Source organism: Capra hircus, chromosome 7 (genome assembly GCF_001704415.2).
Source record: "Capra hircus breed San Clemente chromosome 7, ASM170441v1, whole genome shotgun sequence".
NCBI lineage: Eukaryota > Metazoa > Chordata > Mammalia > Artiodactyla > Bovidae > Capra > Capra hircus.
In genome coordinates, this window is record NC_030814.1 from 69,124,505 (window position 1) to 69,149,560 (window position 25,056).

At 34.3% G+C, this 25,056-nt stretch overlaps 1 protein-coding gene across 1 annotated transcript; it reads right to left on the reverse strand.

Annotated features, from left to right (window-relative positions):
- LOC102169955 (olfactory receptor 2W3-like) lies at positions 7,865 to 21,455 on the reverse strand. Its single transcript, XM_005682848.2, has 2 exons — positions 20,538 to 21,455; positions 7,865 to 8,023 (listed from the first exon to the last, which is right to left on the reverse strand). The coding sequence occupies exons 1-2, from the start codon at positions 21,453 to 21,455 to the stop codon at positions 7,865 to 7,867; spliced, it is 1,077 nt and encodes a 358-aa protein (XP_005682905.2).

Consider the following 25,056-nt stretch of genomic DNA (forward strand, 5'->3'; position numbering starts at 1 on the left):
AACTAATATGATTTATAGAACATATATTTTGAATATTATGGTATTTAAGGATAATCCTTAAGGTATCTACCCACGTGGTATTTCTGAATGTCTCATTATTAATCTGTTCAGTTCTGCAAATGAGTAAAATAAGAATTGTATCTTGAAAATAAATATTCCTACAGGACAATTGTCAAGTGTGAACTCGTTACACAATATCTAGCTTACTGCAAAACAAAGTGGACTGGAGAATGAGGACTTTTGCTTGCAAGGAAAGATCGGCAGAATTTGGCTGTTCAAGATGTTTGTAACATCTACATGTTTCAACTAGATGTAACCCATCTAGATGTTTCAACTTCAATTTTTCTTTCCAGTCAGTTTTCTAAACATTAAGTAAGTCTTAATGAGGCAGCAAGTTCTACTTGCTTTAATATTTTAGGTCATTTTAATCACAAGGTATGTATTCTGTTTTTTCACCTTAATGAAAAAATAAAGGATTATTTCAGGACAGTCATCTGATTCTATGACTGCTTTCAGAGGAGAATTTAAAGGACTGAGCTTGTTGTTTTCTTCTTGCAATTTATTTAAGGCACCAGAAAAAATATACTCCAGTAGACAAATAATGGGTTGTTTATGTCTAGTGTAAATGAATTCTTTAACAGTAAGTTTATATTGTAAATTGGTACAACCACTATGGAGAATAGTATGAAAATTCCTTATAAAACTGAAAATAGAGTTGCAATCTCACTCCTGAGCATAGATATGAAAGAAAAAGATGAAGACACTATTTAGAAAAATACTTGTGCCCAATGTTCATAGCAACACTGTTTATAATAGCTGAGACATAAAATCAACCTTAATGTGTATCAACAGATGAATGGATAAAGATGTGTTACGTGTATACAATGGAATAATACTTAATCATTGAAAAATGAAATAATGCCTTTGTATCAGTATGAATAAGCCTAGAATAAACATGAATAAACTAATAAATTAATGTTAATGATTATTAAATTATGAATAAATGTTTTATAAATATTTTATTAAATTTAATGAATAATGACTAAACATTGTCATACTAAGTGAACTCATACAGAGAAAGACAAATGCCATGAGGTATCACTTACATGTGGAATCTAAAATATGATAAAATGAACTTATTTATAAAACAGAAACAGATTCAGAGACATATACAATAAGCTTATGGTTACCAAAGCATACAAAAAATTATCAATGAAAATATCTGAATCTCTTTCTTGTACATCAGAAACTAGCATTTCAGCCTTGTAAATCAACTATACATCAATTTTTTTAAAAGAGTAAATTTTCTTGCCTTTCCTGCAAGTGATTTTTACCAATAACCAGTGACAATTTGCATAATTTTTATTTTGGTCACAGTATATAGTCTGAAATACTTGTTCCATCTTCCATTGGTAATTATTGTACCCAATCTATTGTCTAATCAGGAGATTGACTTCAGACTCCTAATTTTGAGATACTATATCCTTAGAAATTTGCTTGCAAAAAAATGATGTGTACAAATCATTTGCATTATTTTATAAGTAGTATTCACTCATTATTTTCCAGGTACAATTGATTTTATCATAGGAAATTAGATGTATGTTTATACTTTAGAAGTGCTAAAAGAGTGAAGGCAATTTGGGAGTGGTCTTAGAAACTCACTTGGGCTTCCCAGGTGGCACTAATGGTAAAGAACCTGCCTGCCAATGCAGGAGACAGAAAAAATGCAGGTTCAGTCACTAGGTGGGGAAGATCCCCTGAAGGAGGGCATGGTAATCCATGCCAGTATTCTTGCTTGGAGAATCCCATGGACAGAGAAGCACGGTGAGCTACAATCCATAGAGTCACAAAGAGTCAGATACAACTGAAGTGACTTACACACACACACAAACACACACACACAGGAATTCACTTAGAGGAAGTTACAAACTTCAGAACATATGCGATACTCCTATACAGTCTCTAACAACCACATAGTATATTTTGCAGAAGCTCACCAGGAGGCTAATTTAAAATCCATGTCTACGAATGCATGTGCCTTCCTCAGATGGTAGCTCCTTTTATTCCCTTCTTTTTTTTTCAAATACATTTGAATTCCTCTCATTGGTAAGTGCTAGCCATGAACCATACATGGAATGGGATTCTGAGAAATATGGGTCTAGTTAATGCCTACCTAACAATAGCTTAATATATAAAGATTGTCACTTATATTAGAAATATTTTAATTTTTTGGATTTTATGTTTCTTTAAAAGGATGGCGATCTTAATGATAGCCCTTATATTCCAATTATTTCATTGATAATGAAAACTAGATATAAACCTGAGCTATCTTTAAAAAATTCTAAAGTATTATTGTGCATAGAGCTTCCTCAAAACTAGATAAAAACTTGAGTTATCTTTAAAAAATTCTAGAGTATTATTGTTCTTAGGGCTTCCTGGAAGTGATAAAGTGCTAATGATAAAGAATCCACTTGTCAGTGGAGGAGATGCAAAAGAAGTAATAGAGGAGGATTTGATTCCTGGGTCAGGAAGATCCCCTAGAGAAGGAAGTGGCAACCCACTTCAGTATTCTGTGCCTGGGAAATTCCATGGACAGAGGAGTGTGACAGTCCATGGGGCCACAAAGAGCCATACATAACTGAGCAATTGAGCACACACACGTTTTGTGCATATGCTATTTTATTGCCCAAAGGAAACTTATAGAAAGGCTTAAATTCACAGAAACTATACAAATTAATTCCAAAATTGTTTATACACTCTCCCTTCCTTTTAGTAATTATAGTGCTAATATCATTTTTTTCATTTTTTTCTGTTTTGGTAACTTTTGCACAAATAAGTTTAGTTGTGAAAGGAGAGATGGACTTTCTTATTATATGTTGTAATGTTTTTGAGGCATGCTGAAGTCCCTCTCAAATGTTGATTTCTGATGAACTTAGATATTCACACTGTATTTTAATTTTTTCTAAATAGATTAAAATAATTGTCAATCAAAACTTTAGTGATATTGAAGTTGTATAGATGTAAAACATGGTGGTGATGATCATAGGCACTGAAGCAGCATTGTTTACAGTGTCTTACTTATATGAACATTAGCAGGTCTGAGGATTGAGTATATATGCAAAGTACTTATAACTCAGGTTGACACATACAAATGAGTAAGTAAATACTAATATGTTTAATATAGTACACAAATGCCCTAGAAAAAGCCCTTTGGCCCACCCTAAAATCAATACTACATCAAACATCTCACTCTGTGACATAATCAACCTCACAGTGTGACTTAATACCTTCCCGTAACTCAAATTCATCTGGATGTATCTTTCTGAAATCAAGCTCAACTTCTGAGCAACAATTATCTGTTTCTCTGTATAGAAAAAGCAAGAATAATATTTGAATTACAGTGCTCAGGGATACTTTAATAAAATATGTACAATAATATCACAAGTGCACAAAATCCACAATGGTGGATGCATTATTCCTAGTTGAAAAAACCTAAAGGACTTATGTACATGAGTGATATGATATTCAGGAAATAGAATCACACATACAGCTGATTCACTTCATTGTAGAGCAGAAATTAATATAACGTTATAAAGCAGTTATACTCCAATTGAAAAAAAATATATGTTGGCTGTTATATATTTCTAATTTGTGCATTTGATACAAGAGAAGGTAAAATAAAACTAAACAGATCAATTCATAGTCCTAATTATAGCTAAACTTCAAATTCATTTCCATATGGTGGAACTTTTATTATCACTGTGCAGCTGTCACTGTCTTAAGGAATTTGAAATAATCAATTACCATTATTGTAACTGATTATCATTAATTGTATACCATTATCACAAAATCATGTATTTGGATCTGCATCCTCTTATTATCCCACTTTATACATGAAGAATGAAAGGTCAAATAACACATCTGAGGTCACTAAACAATGGTGAAGGCTGGAAAGAATCCACTTGCTCTCTGGGACTTCCCTGATGGTCTGGCAGTCAACAATCCTTCCTTCCAATGCAGAGGGTTCAGGTTGGAGCCCTGGTCAGGGAACTAATAATCCACATGCAGCATGGCATAGATATTAAAAGACAGTATTCTACAGTCACAGCTATTAAATTCTGAACTGGGATATCTGACTGGGCAATTTTTGAGTTGTTGAGGTGGGGGAATTTAGTGCTGATAAAAATGATTATGAAATTGATTGATATTTTTGTTTGTAAGAAAACAGACATTTAATTGGGGCATTTGAAGGCCAATAGAATGACTATGTTACCTAAGGGAGGTAACATAGGTAACATAGGCAAACAAGGGATATTTTCCCTGAAGATTGTACAGATAAATTATAATTTGTCACACTCTTTATGGCAGAGAGATATCTGATGACTGTTTAACCTTCTTAGTTTATTGGTAATGTGTGAACCTGACATTAAGAGATGAATCACTCTGGATATTTTTGTGTGCAATTCTTTCGTTCATGTTAATAAATTTCGGGTGATATTTTGAGTGAACAAATAAAATTTATAGCTAATATTTCTGAAAAAAAGTTGGATTTATTTGATAGCAAAAAATTAATTGAAAAGCTTGGTAATGCAAGACAGTGTTCTACTTCGGTAAGTATTTACCTTTCCCAACATCATCAGCCTTGTTTTGCAAAATAGCTAAAAGTAAAATTAAGGAATAATTTATTCAAAGTTTTAATTTAATATAAACAATACTTTTTAGTACCAGATTTGTGCACTTATTATGTGTAAGTTTTGGGGCTTTCCCGATGGCTCAGTGAGTAAAGAATCTGCTTGTAATTCAGAAGACACAGGAGATGCAAGTTCAGTCTCTGGGTCTGGAGGACTCCCTGAAGGAGGGCATGGCAACCCACTCCAATATTCCTGCCTGGAGAATCTCAAGGACAGAGGAACCTGGTGGGCTTGTATAAGTTGAACTTCCCTATTGGTACTAGTGACAAAAAACAAGCCTGCCAAAGCAGAAGAAACACTTTTGTCATGTTAAAAAAAAAAAAAAAAAGATATAGGCTGTTAAATTGTCAGTCAAATCTGTAAATGTGTTTCTAAAAACATTATTAGTATATAAACCTATTGAAAATATAACTTTTCACCAATTTATGGGCTATCATATAAAATATCATTTGTGGAAATCATTTGGACAATATTAGGTAAAATAACATTTTATATTAATACTAAAAGAACAGTCTATGATTATGTCTACTTTCTTACATGTTAATTTTCACTTTGGATGGGCAAACAGAACCAAATACTCACTTCACGCAGTCTTGGACTTCAAGACCATCATAAACCAAATTATTTGGTGGTAAATAAGAGAAGTACCTTGTTTGAAGTAACTCAATATTTCAAAATTCTGAGTGTCTAAAGTCTTAATGGCCCTATAATAGCAGTATTTGCTGGATGATGAACATCAAATTAAGAGATAGCTAAAGATATAGGACAGCCTTTTAATAATTTACTTAATATTTTATAGTTCCCTTATCCTACCTAGACTCCATTTGCACCTGCCAGTGAGTAATATTCACTACTGACTCTGAAATATATACAGTTTTATACTAAGTGATGCATTTATATTTAGATACAATACAATTAATTTACCCTCAGGGATTAAAGTGCATGTGTGTGAGTTTTTGTTTTTGTTTTTTAAATTTTCTCACTAAAGCATTTTTATTCACTTTCCCTTTTCCTTTGAGCAAAGTGTAGGAAGCTTCACAGACACTTTTCATAAAGACCTGGGATAAAAACAGATGCCAAATAAAGCCTGAGTAAAGGTAATCTTTTTCTTTTTTTCTTAATTGAGATGGCTTATTTAAAGGAATTCCCAGTCAGGAGTCAATGCCAATTTTAGTGAAATTTCTTATGTAGAACAACATAACTGATGGTCAGATTTCAAGCCATAAAAGCAAGTCACTATAGACCATGACAACAAATAACTAACTTCATTCTTCAAGGAGCAAGTCTATTTGTTTGGTATTCTGCTTTATTATGTCACAAATTTGAGGGACATCTTGAAAAATGTAATGTCTGTGCATAAGAAAATTACTTCTCACATTGTATTTGAGCCTATCAATGGAGTTTTTCTTCACTTTTTCCTCTAAAGACTAGATTATTTCTTCATTATATTAATTACTGTATGTTTTTTTACTCTCTAAGTTTTGCTGAACTATCCACACAGATGAAAATTACCAACCCAAATGGCTATATCAATTACAGTTGTCTGGTTGTTTGCTGCTGTATTTCTTTTGCATAGTATCAAGAGTCTTGTGACTATGTGGTATCAGTATTTGGAATCTGACTCAGAAAGCAGCCCGTTCAACACTGAACTTCTTTCTGTACTTTCTGGATGGTCTTAGATTGTCAAATTCAAAAAAAAAAAAAAGTAAAGTAAAAGCAATCTTACACATTGTTTATTTATAAATAGAATGCCTTAAAGATTTCTCTTTTAGAGAAATTTGGTAACATGCTAAGACTAGATCAGAACATTTGCAAAAATTTAGATCTAATTTAGATCTATATTTAGTAGCTCTAGTTCCCTTACTCTATATCTGTATAAGTTAGTTGATCTCTTTGAGAGTCAAATTCATATTTTTTGAAATCAAAGAAAGTTATCTTTGAAAGTGGTTATAATGATCAAAACATTACATATGTAAACACTCAACATATTTTGTGTAGGTGTGTAGAAGATTACTTATTAACTTAGGATTGAAATCTTTATTTTATCTTTAGTACTTAGAAATTAGAACTAAGCAAAACCATGGAATGACTTTAAATATGTGTTGAATTTTTTATAGATAAATAGGCAGATCGATACAGATAAATACTTTTTATTCTTTTAATTAAATTGTACTTAGAAAATTTCAAAAAGTTTACATTTTTCTTAAAATCCTGCAAGTGTAGAGTACTTCTTCAGAAGTACTTATAAAACTGTCTTAAGAACTTTTGCACTAAAGTTGTAATAGTGACAACATTCTGTGGTAAAGACATAGAATTAAATGTAGTCAAAACTTTTATACATAAAATATGTCATTGATATTTCTAAGAAAGAAAATGAAAGTGATATGCTGTAAAATAAATGTGGACCTAAAGATATTTGTAAACTCTACCCAAGGAAATGAACTGGGATGGACAGAATGGAGATATGGAACAACAGGACCACTGGAACTGACTTTGTTCTCCTGGGGCTATTTCACTGCATCCTGGTCCCCAAGCTACTTTTTACTTTCATCTTTCTAGTTTTTCTTGTGGCCCTTGTTGTCAACATTATGATGGTGATACTAATTTGGTTGAACTCTAATCTCCATACTCCTATGTACTTTCTTCTCAGTCAGCTTTCCTTGATGGACCTCTTGTATATCTCTACTTTTGTTCCCAAGATAGCCATTAACTTTTTGTCTGGACGAAACAACATTTCCTATACTAATTGTGGAATCCAGCTCTTCCTCTTCATGACTCTGGTGGGAGCAGAGTGCCTTCTCCTGGCAGTCATGGCTTACGATCGCTATGTGGCTATATGCCATCCCCTTCACTACTCCATTCTCATGCGCCCTACAGTTTGCATTTTCATGGTGGCTGGCACTTGGCTGGGTGCACTTATCAATGCCTTCATCCATGTTGTCTATGTTCTGAATCTTCCTTTTTGTGGCTCCAGAGAAATCCATCATTTCTTTTGTGAGATCCCAGCTCTCCTGAAACTTGTTTGTGCTGACACTTCTCTTTATGAAAATGGTCTTTTTATCAGTGGTGTTATATTTCTCCTCTTTCCAATATCTGCCATCATGGCCTCATATGGGCAGATTCTCTCCACTGTTTTAAAATTAGAATTAAACATGGGGATGAGGAAGGCTTTGTCAACTTGTTCTTCCCATATGATTGTGGTGATTCTTTTCTATGGAACTGCCATCATCAAATATTTTCTCCCCAAATCCTATCACACTGCTGATCAGGACAAAGTGGTCTCTATCTTCTACACCATCCTCACTCCCATGCTCAATCCCCTCATCTACAGCCTGAGAAACAAAGAGATGTCTGGAGCCCTCAGGAAAGTATTGAGAAGAAAAATAACCAAATAAGTTGATATCTACTGAGAATAGGAGAAGAAAGAATTGACCTTAGTTACAGAAGGATTTTACAGTAACAGAGATGAGAAATATATAGTCAACAAATGGTACTTTTCTGTAGACATCTCATGGTCAAACCACTTCACCTTATCTTTAGTGGACTGCTAATGAAACATAGCGTGCCTTCCTTCTATGCTTCATAAGATCCTCACCAATTTTTTAACAAAAATGCAGTGTCAGCAATTTGCCAATCAGTAATCAATATAAAAAATAACTGTCTTTAAAAAAACTTAGACAATAGAAAAAAATGTGAATCCTAAGTAATACTGATTCTCTACTACATTTTATTTTTTTATAAATTTTTATTTTCCTTTATTTTACTTTACAATACTGTATTGGTTTTGCCATACATTGACATGAATCCACCACTGGTGTACATGAGTTTCCAAACATGAACCCCCCTCCCTCCTCCCATCCCATATCATCTCTCTGGATCATCCCCGTGCACCAGCCCCAAGCATCCTGTATCCTGCATCAAACATAGACTGGCGATTCATTTCTTACATGATAGTATACATGTTTCAATGCCATTCTCCCAAATCATCCCATCCTCTCCCTCTCCCTCAGAGTCCAAAAGTCCGCTCTACACATCTGTGTCTCTTTTGCTGGCTCGCATACAGGGTCATCATTACCATCTTTCTAAATTCCATATATATGTGTTCGTATACTGTATTGGTGTTTTTCTTTCTGGCTTACTTCACTCTGTATAATCGGCTCCAGTTTCATCCATCTCATTAGAACTGATTCAAATGTATTCTTTTTAATGACAGGGTAATACTTCATTGTGTATATGTACCACAGCTTTCTTATCCATTCATCTGCTGATGGGCATCTAGGTTGTTTCCATGTCCTGGCTATTATAAACAGTGCTGTGATGAACACTGGGGTACACATATCTCTTTCAATTCTGGTTTCCTCAGTGTGTATGCCCAGCAGTGGGATTGCTGGGTCATAAGGCAGTTCTATTTGCAATTTTTTAAGGAATCTCCACACTGTTTTCCATAGTGGCTGTACTAGTTTGCATTCCCACCAACAGTGCAAGAGGGTTCCCTTTTCTCCACACCCTCTCCAGCATTTATTGCTTGCAGACTTTTGGATCACAGCCATTCTGACTGGTGTGAAGTGGTACCTCATTGTGGTTTTGATTTGCATTTCTCTGATAATAAGTGATGTTGAGCATCTTTTCATGTGTTTGTTAGCCATCTGTATGTCTTCTTTGGAGAAATGTCTATTTAGTTCTTTGGCCCATTTTTTGATTGGGTCGTTTATTTTTCTGGAATTGAGTTGCATAAGTTGCTTGTATATTTTTGAGATTAGCTGTTTGTCAGTTGCTTCATTTGCTATTATTTTCTTCCATTCTGAAGGCTGTCTTTTCACCTTGCTTATATTTTCCTTTGTTATGCAGAAGCTTTTAATTTTAATTAGATCCCATTTGTTTATTTTTGTTTTTATTTCCAGAATTCTGGGAGGTGGATCATAGAGGATCCTGCTGTGAGGTATGTCGGAGAGTGTTTTGCCTATGTTTTCCTCTAGGAGTTTTATAGTTTCTAGTCTTATGTTTAGATCTTTAATCCATTTTAAGTTTATTTTTGTGTGTGGTATTAGAAAGTGATCTAGTTTCATTCCTTTACAAGTGGTTGACCAGTTTTCCCAGCACCACTTGTTAAAGAGATTGTCTTTACTCCATTGTATATTCTTGCCTCCTTTGTCAAAGATAAGGTGTCCATATGTGTGTGGACTTATCTCTGGGCTTTCTAATTTGTTCCATTGATCTATATTTCTGTCTTTGTGCAAGTACCATACTGTCTTGATGACTGTGGCTTTGTAGTAGAGCCTGAAGTCAGGTAAGTTGATTCCTTCTAGTTCCATTCTTCTTTCTCAAGATTGCTTTGGCTATTCAAGGTTTTTTGTATTTCCATACAAATCTTGAAATTATTTGTTCTAGCTCTGTGAAAAATACCGCTGGTAGCTTGATAGGGATTGCATTGAATCTGTAGATTGCTTTGGGTAGTATACTCATTTTCACTATATTGATCACTACATTTTAAAGTAATTTTCCCTAAACCACTGAGTTGTAACAATATTTAAGTCAATATTTATAATACATTGGTCAGAACTTTCTTTTTTCAATTGTTACTGTAACATATTTAATTTTGAACATATGATTCAAGTGTGGCTCACAAACACAAGAGTTTCTTCTTATTCTCACCATTTTATCCAGGAACTGGTGTGTCTTTGTTTTACTAATTGCTATAACCACAATAGTTAAGCTTGGATAATATTTAGCTAATTACCTAGAGTAATTTGTCTTAACTAATAATACCAGTATACTTAATTATTTTTTAAATTTGTCATAGCATTTCTTTTCAATTTATAGATTTATTTCTATTAAGGGTCCCACTTTGTGCAAAATATTTTTTTCTTGATAAATTTTCACAGGTGAAAATAATGAATCCAAGGGAATAATTATTTTTTAATGTTTCTGTTCTTATCAGATTGATGAGTTATGTACATTTATAACAAATAAATGCATGTATGTATATGTATAGTTTATACAATCCAAATCATAAATTTAGTATATATGATTTAATACTTTTTATTTTATTAAGTTAGCAAATGATAGAGACCTTATTATAATTAAGAGATATATTTATTCATTTAGTTTTAGTTGATTTGTAAACTTTCCTTGTGTGTGTGTTATGTAAACATTTTTATTTTGGATTATTTCATACTATACTTACCCATTTATTATTTCTGATCTTTATATATTTTTACATATTTGACTTATTGACATATTTGAATACATGACCTTTAGCAATATATTAAAAAATAGCCCATCCATTAATTCTCTTAAGTTCTATGTTGTGGCCATAAATTGCATATTTGAATTTATAAAGCTTTCATTGAGTAATTTTATTATTAAGAAATATTATTACTCCACATCATTTATTTTGTACTTTCACTTATCTTTTCAGTGGTTTTTGCCTTTTAAATGTAAATTAGAAATACATCAGCTAGATTAAAGATATTTAACCCTTGTGTGAAGGCAATGGCACCCCACTCCAATATTCTTGCCTGGAAAATCCCGTGGACAGAGGAGCCTGGTAGGCTGCAGTCCATGGGGTCACACAGAGTCGGGCACGACTGAGTGACTTCACTTTCACTTTTCACTTTCATGTATTGGAGAAGGAAATGGCAACCCACACCAGTGTTCTTGCCTGGAGAATCCCAGAGACAGTAGGGCCCTGTCTGCGGCGTCCCGCAGAGTCGGACATGACTGAAGCGACTTAGCAGCAGCAGCAGCAGCAGTGTCTATATAAGACCTGCAGCGGTATAGTACTGCAGTCCTAAAAAGCCACACACTAAAAAAGAGAACTAGACGACTATGTCATACCATACATATAAATCAACCAAAAATGGATTAAAGACTTGAATATGACCTAATTTTTAATTTCTTTAACCAAATATACATTGAAAAAAAGTAGTATATCTATTCAGTCTTTTTTCTTTACTTAACATTTTGCTTGTCAGATTTTTCCCAAAATTTTAATTTTAATTTATTTTGACCTTTATAAACTTTTATAGCATCAATATGCATAAATTATTTAACATTCAAATGTATTAGACATTGGAGCATTTCTGTTCTTCACTATTATAAACAACTACACTATCAATACTTGTATACATATATCTTAGTAAAAATAAACAAGATTTAAAATAATATGTCTGTTCTATACATCAGTGTCTCTTTTGCTGTCTTGCATACAGGGTTATCATTACCATCTTTCTAAATTCCATATATATGTGTTAGTATACTGTATTGGTGTTTTTCTTTCTGGCTTACTTCACTCTGTATAATCAGCTCCAGTTTCATCAACCTCTTTAGAACTGATTCAAATATATTCTTCTTAATGGCTGAGTAATACTCCATTGTGTAAATGTACCACAGCTTTCTTATCCATTCATCTGCTGATGGACATCTAGTTTCCTTCCATGTCCTGGATATTATAAACAGTGCTGTGATGCACATCGGAGTACATGTGTCTCTTTCAGTTCTGATTTCCTTGTGTATGCCCAAAAGTGGGATTGCTGGGTCATAAGGCATTTCTATTTCCAGGTTTTTAAAGAATCTCCACACTATTCTCCATAGTGGCTGTACTAGTTTGCATTCCCACCAACAGTGTAAGAGGGTTCCCTTTTCTTCACACCCTCCCCAGCATTTATTGCTTGTAGACTTTTGGATTCGCAGCCATTCTGACTGGAGTGAAATGGTACCTCATTGTGGTTTTGAGACGACCCAGAGGGATGGTACGGGGAGGGAGGAGGGAGGGGGGTTCAGGATGGGGAACATGTTTATACCTGTGACAGATTCATGTTGATGTATGGCAAAACCAATACAATATTGTAAAGTAATTAACCTCCAATTAAAATAAATAAAATTATATTAAAAAATATGTCTGTGAGTATATTTGCTAGGGAGAAGTTATGCACATTTTAAAATTAATAATGTGTATTCGATTACTAGGGTCACCATAAAAAATCAAAACAAACTTTGAATGATTAAAACAATAGAAATTTACTTTCTCACAACTCTGTAGTTCAGACATTCTATTTCAAGTTTTTGACTGGTCTAGGCTACCTGCGAATGCTCAAGTGTCAATCTTTCCAGACTCTTTGACTTCTGATTGTTTCTCACATTCCTTGACTTGTGTAGCATAACTCTGATCTTTCTTTTTCTTCACTTGGTCTTCTTTCCTTTGCATATTTTAATGTGCTCTTTTCTCTTATACAAACATTACTCATTTGATTTTGAACCCACCCTAAATCCACGATGATTTCATCTTGAGATCCCAAACTAAGTACAAATGCCAAGCTCTATTTCCAAAGGTCACATTCACATGTTCCAAAAGAACATGAATTTTGGGGGGCCATCTTTCAACCCACTACAATAGATAATGCCAAAGTGTTTTCTAAATAATTTTAGTAGTTCAACTCATTCAAGAATGAATTCCTTTAATTTCACAACCTTAAAAAATGCACAATTTTCAAAATAATATATTTCTGTGCATATGATGAGTGTATCTGTATAGTCTTGTTGCTATTTATTTTGCCTATTTTTGATTACCAGCAAAGTTGTGTGATTCCTAACATATTTACTGTCCATTTTTACTTCATTCTTTCCGAAGTTGCATTTAAACAGTTTGTCTATTTTTTTAAAAAAAGAATAATGAATTAGGCATTTCGTTGTTAATTTTAGTAGTTGTTTATAAAATATTGACAAAATTCATTTCCAATTACTTGTGCTACAACTATATTAGCCTTCCTTGATATGAGTTCTCACACTCTTAATGCTGATATTTATTAAAAATTAACATTATTGTGGTAATAGTTATCAGTCATTTCCTTCAAAATTAATGTTTGTATATATTGCCTGATAAATTATTTCACATCCTTCAATCAAAAAGTTATTCTTCCATATCTCTTCCAAGACACGTATGTGCATGTTAAGCTATTTCAGTCATATCTGACTCTTTGTGACCCTGTGGACTGTAGCCTGTCAGGCTCCTCTGTTCATGAGATTCTCCAGGTAAGAATTCTAGAGTGAGTTTCCTCTCCTTCTGCCATGGGATCTTCCCAACCTAGGGACTGAACCCACATCTCTTATGTCTCCTGCATTGGCAGGTGGATTCTTTACCACTACTGCCACCTGGGGTAAGCCCCATACTATGTGTGTGTGTAATCATATACACACACACATATATATAAATACATACTATATATGTATATGTATTTACATATATGTATATATGGTATGTATTTATACGTGTGTGTATACACACACATATACACATGATGGAATACTACTTGGCCATAAGAAATAATGGAATATTATCATTTGCAGCAATATGGATGGATATAGAGATTATCATACTGAATGAAGTAATTCAGATAAAGACAAATATTATAGGATAACATTTATATGTGGAACCTAAAAAAATAAATAAAAATAGATTTATATAAAAGAAAACCAGACTTACAGACATTGAAAACAATCTTATGGTTACTAAAGATGGAAAAGGGACAAATTAGAGGTATGGGATTAACAGATACACATGACTATAAACAAAATAGTCATGTATAACTTTTATAAAAAGCAATGCTATGCTATGCAACATAAAAAACTTTATTTAATAACTCATAATAACCTATAATTAAAAAATTGGAAAAAATATTTTTATTATTACACAACACTGTACTTCAATAAAAAAGAGGTCACTATTTTAAGAAGATATAACAATAGTAAATATATATTCACTCAACATAAAAGCACCTAAGTAACCTAAATATATTAAGCAAATACCATCAGACCTAAAGATAAAAATAGACAAGTGTATAATAATAATAATGTGGCTTCAATAATCTACTATCAACAATGGATATCTTATCCACAGAAAATCAACAAAGGAATGTTGTAACTGGATACATTACAAGTGGACTTAACAGACATATGTATAATAATCCATCTAACAGAATCAGAATACACATTCCTCTCAAGTGCACACAGAATATTCTCCAGGATAAATCATATGAATGGACACAAAACAAATCTTAACAAATTTAAGAAGGTTGGATTCATACCAACTATCTTTTCTGACCACAGTGGTAGGAAACTTGAACAACAAAAGGAAAGTTGGAAAATTTACAAATATGTAAAAACTAAACACACTTCTGAGAAACAATGGGTCAAAAATTTGGGAGAATGGCACCAAAACATGTATACTATCATGAAAGAAATGAATCGCCAGTCTATGTTCGATGCAAGATACAGGATGCTTGAGGCTGGTGCACGGGGATGATCTAGAGATATGATATGGGGTGGGAGGTGGGAGGGGGGTTCAGGATTGGGAACTCATGTACACCCGTGGAAGATTCATGTCAATGTATGGTGAAACCGATACAGTATTGTAAAGTAAAATAAAGCAAAAATAAAAATTAAAAAATAAATAAAAAATTTAAAAAGGGAATTTTAAAATTCTCAAATAAATAAAATGAAATCATAACATATCAGAACTTATGGAATGCAGCAAAAGCATCTCTGAAGAGCTATTTTAAAGTAATAAATGTATAACATTAAGAAATCAGGAATATCTCAAATATACAATTTAACTTTTCACTTCTAAAAACTATAAAAAGAAGAACACATTAAGCAAAATGATAACAGAAGAATGGAAATAACAATAAAAAATTAAAGGTGAATTAGGGACTAGAAAAACAATAGAATGGATTAATGAAACTAAGAACTGGTTTTAGAAAAGATAAACAAAATTGACAAACCTTCAGCTAGACTAAGAAAAAAAGAGAAAGTATTCAGAAAAATAAAATTAGATGCAAAAGAAAGATAAGACCTTACACTAGATACAAAGAAATGTAAACAATCATAAAAGACTACAATGAGCAACTGTAAGTGAACAAATTAGATAACCTAGAAAATAGGGATAAATTCCCAGAAACACATAAGCTACAAAGACTGAATTAGAAAAAAGCAGAAAATCTCAACAGATCAGTAATTAATATTGAGAATGAACTAGTAACCAAAAATCTCCCAACACAGAAAACTCCAAGAAACTCTTTTCTTCACTTTCCAGTTCTGCTAAACATTAAATTATAACTAATTCTTCCCTCAAGCTCAGTCAGTAAATCATCTGCCTGCAGTGCAAGGGACCCAGGTTTGATTCCTGGGTTGGGAAGATCCCCTGGAGAAGGAAATGGCAACCCACTCTAGTATTCTTGCCTGGAGAATCACATGGACAAAGGAGTCTGGCGGGCTATAGTCCATGGGGTCGGGAGGGGTTGGACTTGACTTAGGGACTAAACCACCAGAATAATTAATGCCAATTCTTCTAAAACTCTTCTAAAAAACTGAAGGGGATGAAACACTTCCAAACTCTTATAAGACCAGAATAACACTTATTCCAAAGTCATACAAGGAAACGACAAGAAAAACAGAAACCTCTAAACCAATATCCCTATTAAATGTAGATGCAAAAAATTATCAACATTTATTTTAGCAAAGGACTTCAAGAATAATAAAAGACAATTATGACAAATCTACAGCCAACACAATACTCAATAGTGAAAAGGTGAGAGCCTTCCTACTAAAAACTGGGGCAATATAAGGATATCCATTCTCACCACTATTTTTAAACAGAGTTTTGGAAGTACTAGCCATAGCACCAGACAAGAATAATAAATAAAAAGGAATCAAAATTGGAAAGGAACAAGTGAGGCTCTCAATCTTTACAGATGACATGATACTTAACAAAGAAAATCTTAAAGACACCATCAAAAAACTACTACCAGAATGAATTTGGTAAAATTGCAGGATACAAAGTTAATACACAGAAATCTGTCATATTTCTACATACTAATAATGAAATATCAGAGAGGTGATTGAAATATACACATTACTATATATATATATATAACATAGACAACTAATGAGGACACAACTGTATAGCACAGGGAGTCTCCTTAATACACATTAATGACCTACATGGGGAAAGAATCTAAAGAAAGGTGGATATATGTCAATATATAACTGATTCACCTTGCATTACAACAGAAATCAATACAACATTATAAATCAACTCTACACTGATGAAAATTTTAAGAAATAAAATCACATCATATAATAAAATATTTAAGAATAAACCTGACCAAGGAGATAAAAGATTTATAAACTGAAAACTATAAAACATTGATAAAGAAAACTGAAGATGAATTCAAAAGATGGTGAGAAATATATCAAGTACTTGGATTGAAAGAATTAATATTTATAAAATGTTCATAACAACCAAATCAATCGATAAATTTAATGCAATCCCAATCAAAATATCCATGACATTTTTCACAAAGCTAGATTAAACAATTCAAAAATTTACATAGACTCATAAAAGATGCACAGTTGCCAAGCAATTCAGGGGGAAATGAGCAAAGCAAGAGACAACCCTCCCAGAATTTTCCAGTTTCTTGTGATCCACACAGTCAAAGGCTTTGGTATAGTCAATAAAGCAGAAATAGATGTTTTTCTGGAACCCTCTTGCTTTTTCCATGATCAAGCGGATGTTGACAATTTGATCTCTGGTTCCTCTGCCTTTTCTAAAACCAGCTTGAACATCAGGAAGTTCATGGCTCACATGTTGCTGAAGCCTGGCTTGGAGAATTTTAAGCATTACTTTACTAGCGTGTGAGATGAGTGCAATTGTGCGGTAGTTTGAGCATTCTTTGGCATTGCCTTTCTTTGGGATTGGAATTAAAACTGACCTTTTCCAGTCTTGTGGCCACTGCTGAGTTTTCCAAATTTGCTGGCATTTTGAGTGCAGCACTTTCACAATATCATCTTTTATGATTTGAAATAGCTCAACTGGAATTTCATCACCTTCACTAGTTTTGTTCATAGTACTGCTTCTTAAGGACCACTTGACTTCACATTCCAGGATGTCTGGCTCTAGATGAGTAATCACAACATCGTGATTATCAGGATCGTGAAGATCTTTTTTGTACCATTTTTCTGTGTATTCTTGCTATGTCTTCTTAATATCTTCTGCTTCTGTTAGGTCCCAACAATTTCTGTCCTTTATCGAGCCCATTTTTGCATGAAATGTTCCCTTGGTATCTCTAATTTTCTTGAAGAGATCTCTAGTCTTCCCCATTTTGTTCTTTTCCTCTATTTCTTTGCATTGATTGCTGAGGAAGGCTTTCTTATCTCTCCTTGCTATTCTTTGGAATTCTCTGGAATTCAAATGGATATATCTTTCCTTTTCTCCTTTGCTTTTAGCTTCCTTTCTTTTCATAGCTATTTGTAAGGCGTCCTCAGACAGCCATTTTGCTTTTTTGCATTCCTTTTTCTTGGGGATGGTCTTGATTCCTGTCTCCTGTACAATGTCACAAACCTCCATCCATAGTTCATCAGGTACTCTGTCTTTCAGAACTATGCCCTTAAATCTATTTCTCACTTCCACTGTATAGCCCTAGGGATTTGATTTAGGCCACACCTGAATGGTCTAGTTGTTTTCTCCACTTTCTTCAATTTCAGTCTGAATTTGGCAATAAGGAGTTCATGATCTGAGCCACAGTCAGCTACCAGTCTTGTTTTTGCTGACTGTATAGAGCTTCTCCTTCTTAGGCTGCAAAGAATGTAACCAGTCTGATTTCAGTGTTGACCATCTGGTGATGTCCACATGTAGAGTCTTCTCTTGTGTTGATGGAAGAGGGTGTTTTCTATGAGCTGTGTGTTCCCTTGGCAGAGCTCTAAAGCAGCCTTTGCCCTGCTTCATTTTGTACTTCAAGCCCAAATTTTCCTGTTACTCCAGGTGTTTCCTGACATCCTACTTTTGCATTCCAGTCCTCTATAATGAAAAGGACATCTTTTGGGGGGTCACCTTGCTTATTTAACTTATGTTCAGAGTACATCATAAGAAATCCTGGATGAATCACAAGCTGGAATCAAAATTGTCAGGAGAAAATTCAACAACCTCAGTTATAAAGATGATACCACCCTAATGGCAGAAAGTGAAGAGGAACTAATGAACATCTTGATGAAAGTGAAAGAGAAGAGTGGAAAAGCTGGCTTAAAACCTAACATTTGAAATGCTAAGATCATGGCATTTGGTCCCATCACTTCAAATGATGGGGAAACAATGAAATAGTGAGAGACTTTATTTTCTTGCACTCCAAAATCACTGCAGATGGTGACTGTAGCCATGAAATTAAAAGATGCTTGCTCCTTGGAAGAAAAGCTGTGACAAACCTAGACAATGTATTAAAAAACAGAGATATCACTTTGCTGATAAATGTCTGTATAGTCAAAGCTATGGTTTTTCAGTAGTCATGTACAAATGTGTTATTTGGACCATAAAGAAAGCTGAGCACCAAAGGATAGATGCTTTCAAACTGTAGTGCCAGAGAAGACTCTTGAGAGTCTCTTGGATAGCAATGAGATCAAACCAGTGAATCCTAAAAGAAATCAACCCTGAATATTCATTGGAAGGACTGATGCTATGACTGAAGCTCCAAAACTTTGGCCACTTGATGTGATGAGCTGATTCATTGGACAAGACTCTGATGCTGAGAAAGATAGAAGGGAGGAGGAGTAGGGGATGACAGGATGAGATGGTTGCTTTTACTCCAGTCACACACAGGTTCAAAGGAGGACCCTGGGAAATCACTCTAATACTCTTGTCTGGAGAATCCCATAGACAGAGATGCCTGGGTGAGCTGCAGCCCATAGGGTTGCAAAGAGCTGGACATGACTGAAGTGACTTTGCAGGCACAAACCAGTCACTTCCTTTAAGCACTAATTGCTCAATTCACAAGCCAAGAAATTATTCTTGATTCTTATCTCTTTCCACTCCATAAATTACATCAGAAAACCCTTGGTTTGATCTTATAAAACACACAGTCAAATTACAATTTTTCTCTTTTCACTGTTAATGCTTACTGTGAAACATTACCTAATGTTTCCTGATTTATTGCAATAGATTCTTGATTCACCTTTGTTCCAAAACATTCATTCTCTGCAGAGCAGATGAAGTGGATGTGTAACACTGTAAGTCAGATTGTTTACTTTCTAAACAGTTTCCTGTGCTTACACTAAAATTCCCTACTCTTTAACATTGTCTGTAAAATTTTCATGCTCTGGCCTTTTCTTAACTATCTGATAGTAGTATATACAGTTATTGTCAATGATAGAATCCACATATAATGCTCATTATTCTGATTTGAATGCATGCCAAGCTTACTCTTACCTTAGGAAGTCTGAACTTGACATTCCTTCTCCTGGCATGATTGCTGCAGGTCTCCCTTTTCATGATCACATGCAGCTGAAATATCTCACCAAATACCTCCAGGGAATATCTCATTTAAACAGCTAAATGGTTACTTTCCAACATATAATTCTTTACTTTTTCACAACATTAAATGAGTGTTTTTTATATGTTTATTGTCATTTATTATTACTGGCACACACAGTAGGGAAATTTTACAAACACAGGGACCTAGTCAATATTGATCAGAAATTTAATTCCAGCACCTAGAATATAGTGCTTGAAGCAGAAAAGTCATTCAATAATTGGCATTGAATTAATGAACAGATAAAAAGGAATTATAGACAAACTTTGCTTAAAGAGTTTTTATTTTTGTTGTTATTGTTGTTTGGGGTTTTGTTGTAGGACAATGAAAGTAGGATGCAAATTCTTGTTCCTTGTTCCTAATAGCATATTACCAAGATTTCTAAAAAGTGGATAATTAGATTCCATTAATTTTTTGTTTAAGAACAAAACATTTAAAAGGGAATTCCTAACATTGTCTTTTATTATAATTTCTTTCTTAAACTGAAATTTACCAAAGTCAGTCTTCTCAATGCCCCCTTCACCTCTTTGTTTCTGAGGGTATAGATCAGAGGATTCAGGAGTGGGGTGACAATGTTGTAGAAGAGGGTGAGGAATTTGCCTTGGTCCTTGGAGGAGCTGGCTCCTGGTTGCATGTACATGTAAATAATATTTCCATAGAAAAGTGAGACCACTGTGAGATGGGAGCCACAGGTGTTGAAGACTTTGTGTCTCCCGGAAGATGACTGAATACGTAGTACAGCCCTCACAATGTAGCCATAGGAGATCAGGATAAACACTAAGGGTGACGGCACAATACCTATGGCAAGAATAAAGGCAATGCCTTCAACGGCAGCTGTATTCACACAGGCCATCCGAATTAGGGCAGGCATCTCACACAGGAAGTGGTCTACCTTCTGGTACCCGCAGCGGGGTAACCACAGGGTCATTGGAGACATGATCAAAGAGTTGGCCACCCCACAGCCCCAAGCAAGGGACACTAAACCCAAGCATAACTGTGGATTCATGATCGCCATGTAGTGCAGGGGCTTGCAAACTGCAACAAACCGGTCATATGCCATGACTGCCAGGAGTAGACATTCCACACCACCCAGACCCAGGAATAGGAAGAGCTGGATGGCGCAGCCTGTGTAGCTGATGGTCTTGTCATATCCATTTAGGTTATACAGAAGCTGAGGGATGGAGCTGGTGGTGAAACTAAGGTCCAGGAAGGAGAGATGGGTGAGGAAGAAGTACATGGGAGTGTGGAGGTGAGGGTCCAGCCGAGACACCAGAATGATGGTGGTGTTGCCCACAAGGGTCAGGAGATATGCAATCAAGATAACCACGAAGAGGATTCTCTCCAGATGGGGCCGATCAGAAAATCCCAAAAGGATGAAATTTCCCTGGGTGCTTTCATTGGTTACATCCATCTCTACTGCAATTCAGCAAAACTGGAAAAAAAAAATCATGTACAGCCTCTAACCATTCTGTATGCCTATCATGCTAATAAAATTTGAAACTTTTAATGAAAATGTGTGACCAAAGCTTAAAAGTTTAAAAATAAACAGAGAGAAATTGCATAGAAATTTTATATACTGGCTATAGGAAAACTACTTAAAGCAAAACACAAAACATAAATATTATTAAGAAAATAAGTTTTAGTGAGAATTAAAAATAGAGTAATTTTAAAGAGAATAAAAGAATAGAGAAAATAAAATATGCTGAGGAAATTTTCCTATAAAAATTAAAGATGAAAATATTATAAAACTTTGAGAGTTTGTATATTCTTCCTTTAGATTCTGAGGTAGCTGTACTATGATACACATAAAGAAAAAATTGCTCATTTGTACAATACCTTGCCCTGGAGAGAAAGTTGCGGTGTCATTCTAAGATAAATTTACTTCTTTTCCTTTTCTGTGAATAAATTTCCTGAATGTTTCTGAAGCTGGTTGGAAGTGGTTGATAGCTATTGGCATTCATTAATCCTGATAAAGTTCAACTTCTCCCAAATTACTCCCCAAAATCTCAGGCTTGATAGAACATTTTGGGGTCTCTTGTCTCTATGGTTTTTAAATACCTGGGCCAGATTTGACTTATCCACCTCTTAGATGCCACCACAGATGATGAATTCAGTTGTCCTCTTGATCAATAGAGCTTAGAAACAATACATTACTTAGTCATATCTATCTCCCATACTTTACACAGGTTAATATAGCACCTTGTGAATGTAGCTCTTTTGAATTACTCCCACTTTCTCCTCCAGATCCATTTATGAAAGATGTAGAAGATTACATCCAGGTTCATCCTAAAATTCCAGTACCTGGATATTTGACTTGTATTCAGTAAAAGAAGGCTTCCTTTGTGGCTCAGCTGGTAAGGAATCCGCCTGCAATGTGGGAGACCTGGGTTCAATCCCTGGGTTGGGAAGATCCCCTGGAGAAAAGAACAACTACCCACTCCAGTATTCTGGCCTGGAAAATTCCACGGACTATCCATTTGGTCGCAAAGAGTCAGACACAACTGAGTGACTTTCACTTCACTTCACTCAGTAGGAGAACCACAATGATTCACATTTTAATTAGCTATTGTAATAGTTACTCAATTCCTAAATGATCTGGAGAAAAGAGTATTTTTAAAACTAGATTTTCAATACTGGGAAAAGTTACAATTTCTTTATCTGGTTTATTACTGCCGGGAAAATTTTCCCTCTTTTGGCAAGATTCAGCCTTCCTCTATGAAGGTTCTATCATTCTTTATTTGAAGTGTGTTTTTTTTATCTTTCTCTTCTGATAGTTTGTATATATACATACATCCCCACATACTTATTTTCTTCTTAAGATACCCTCTGTTCATGTATATAGGCATTTATTTCACCAAACCTTGCATAATTCCTACCTTTTGATTATGATTATATCTTATGGACGTCTTAGGATTAATTTATTATTCTCTTTCTTGCATTGCTATTGAACACTTATGTAAGAGATGTATAATAAATAAAACCAAATTGATTCAACTTAGAACAAAGTCACTTTATGCCCGTAAACTCTCTACCTAATTCTTTGGACTAAATTGTGTGTCATACTTATCTTTATACATACAATATCAAAAAATACCATATTTCACTGCCATTCTTAGAACACAGTTAGCTCAGTGGCAGTGCAGAAGTGGGTTCCTAGTGCCTGCTATCATAACAAATAAAATTTTGAGTGGACATTCATTCATATTCAACTTTAAATCTTTACCACGTCAACTTTTGACTTTTCTATATACGCCTATCCTACTACAGCTGATTAAATCATCTTGTTTTGGGCTTAAATTGGATGATGGAATGGTTTTCTACTATGTTATTATCTGCTTCTTGGTCTGTTCCCCGCCCTCCCCATTTCTTCTTGCTTGCCATGTCTTTCTATTTTCTCTCTATATCTCTACATATATATTTACTTTATTTAGTTCAGACTGTTTTTTTCCCCTTCAGGACATTTTTATTTGAATAACTTACTGCAGTTCATAATCTTCTTTACTTTTTGGGTCAAGGATATGAATATATTTTATCTATTTTATTTTGTATGCCCTTATATATAACTGCCTGTTATTTTATTCAAAATTTATTTTCTGTGGGATATCTATTAGATAACTCTAATATATTTTAAGCATTTGATTTTGTATAGTTTTGTGGTCCATTTAACTTTGAATTTGCTAATATGTGGCATGTGTTCATCTCCAATCTGCCCTAGCATCATTTAACCTCTGAGCCACCAGGGAAGCCCCTAAGAATAGAGCTGATTCTTCTTTAGCCCTTTGTATATCTACATTCTCTGGAAGACAAAAAAAAAAAAAAAATTACTTATTAGCAATTCAATGAACAAACTAAGAAATGAAAGAAGGTCAGAGGAAATAAGATATGAAAACTCTTACTCATTATTTTAGTGGCCTGTTGCCGAGTGTAGAGTCAAAGAAACTAATGTTGGAGTCTGAGTACAAAAGTAAAAGAGACAGATAGTCTAATTCCAGCAAAACATTCTGCTCTGTAATTTCTGTGTGTCGTTTGTCCTCTTCCTTTTGTTCCTGGAGAAGGTCCAGCCTGAAGCTGGTGGGCTGTCGGTGACTCCCTCCAATGTCATAAACAAAGAGAGTAATGCACGTGAGAGAGGAAAATGGGGAATCTCTCCTAAACTTGGTCCTTTCCTAATTAACACCAAAGGACCTCAATTGCCCTGAAGAGGGGGTTTTTATGGAGATAACAAGGCAAGGGTAGTCTCTCTGAAGAGAAGCCTGGATGACAGTGCAGAGAGGATCTAGAACGATAGGGATCTTTATGCTCTGGGGCATTTCAAAGCCCCAGGAACCATTAGTGTGTAAATTGGAAGGTTCAGAGGCAGAAGTCACAGGGGAAGTCTGTTGTACTTTGGTATAACTAGATTTTTTTTTCTCACTCTGAAACAGAAAATGAGCAAAACTAAAGTTTTTTAATTTTATTTTTTCCCTTCTTTTTTTATAGGAAATGTCCTTATAACATACTTTTAGCTAAAAATACAAAATAAACCCATAATTTTATAAAAGATAATGAATAATTTAATTTTCCTCTTTTTTCCAAGAAATGTTTTACTATCCTAGTCAAGCAAGACACAAGCATCTGCCTATAAGAAGATACAGCACAGTATTGTCTCATTTCTCTACTTTCTTACCACAGTAGGATTAGGGTTCAAATGAAACCTGAAACTCTTCCATAGAGCAGTTTATGGGGAATGACATAGCAGTCTGTGTTCATAGACTGTGGTAAAGCATATGACTTGTTGGTTTTAATCTTTTCTGTATTTGAAAAGGGAGTGTCAGCACATATGTATTAATATTTTAGCTCCAAAAGTTCACTCGGTAAATTTGAACTAATGATCTACCTGTTATGCAGTAACTTTTTTGTGCAAATATATTCCTGGTTCTCTTATAGAGTTTGTGGAAAACAGGAGATTAAAGGAATTTGTTAACATGATATCAGTTTGGTAACAGTGCATCAATCATCCAAATAATTTCGTG

Bases quoted from the DNA above. Each gene is read 5' to 3' on its own strand.
- LOC102169955 (XM_005682848.2), bottom strand. From the start codon at position 21,455: ATGGATGTAACCAATGAAAGCACCCAGGGAAATTTCATCCTTTTGGGA. The intron at 8,024-20,537 runs GTAAATTTCAGT...TTTGTTTCTCAG, and splicing joins CATTGAGAAGACTGACTTTG to GCTGTAGATGAGGGGATTGA.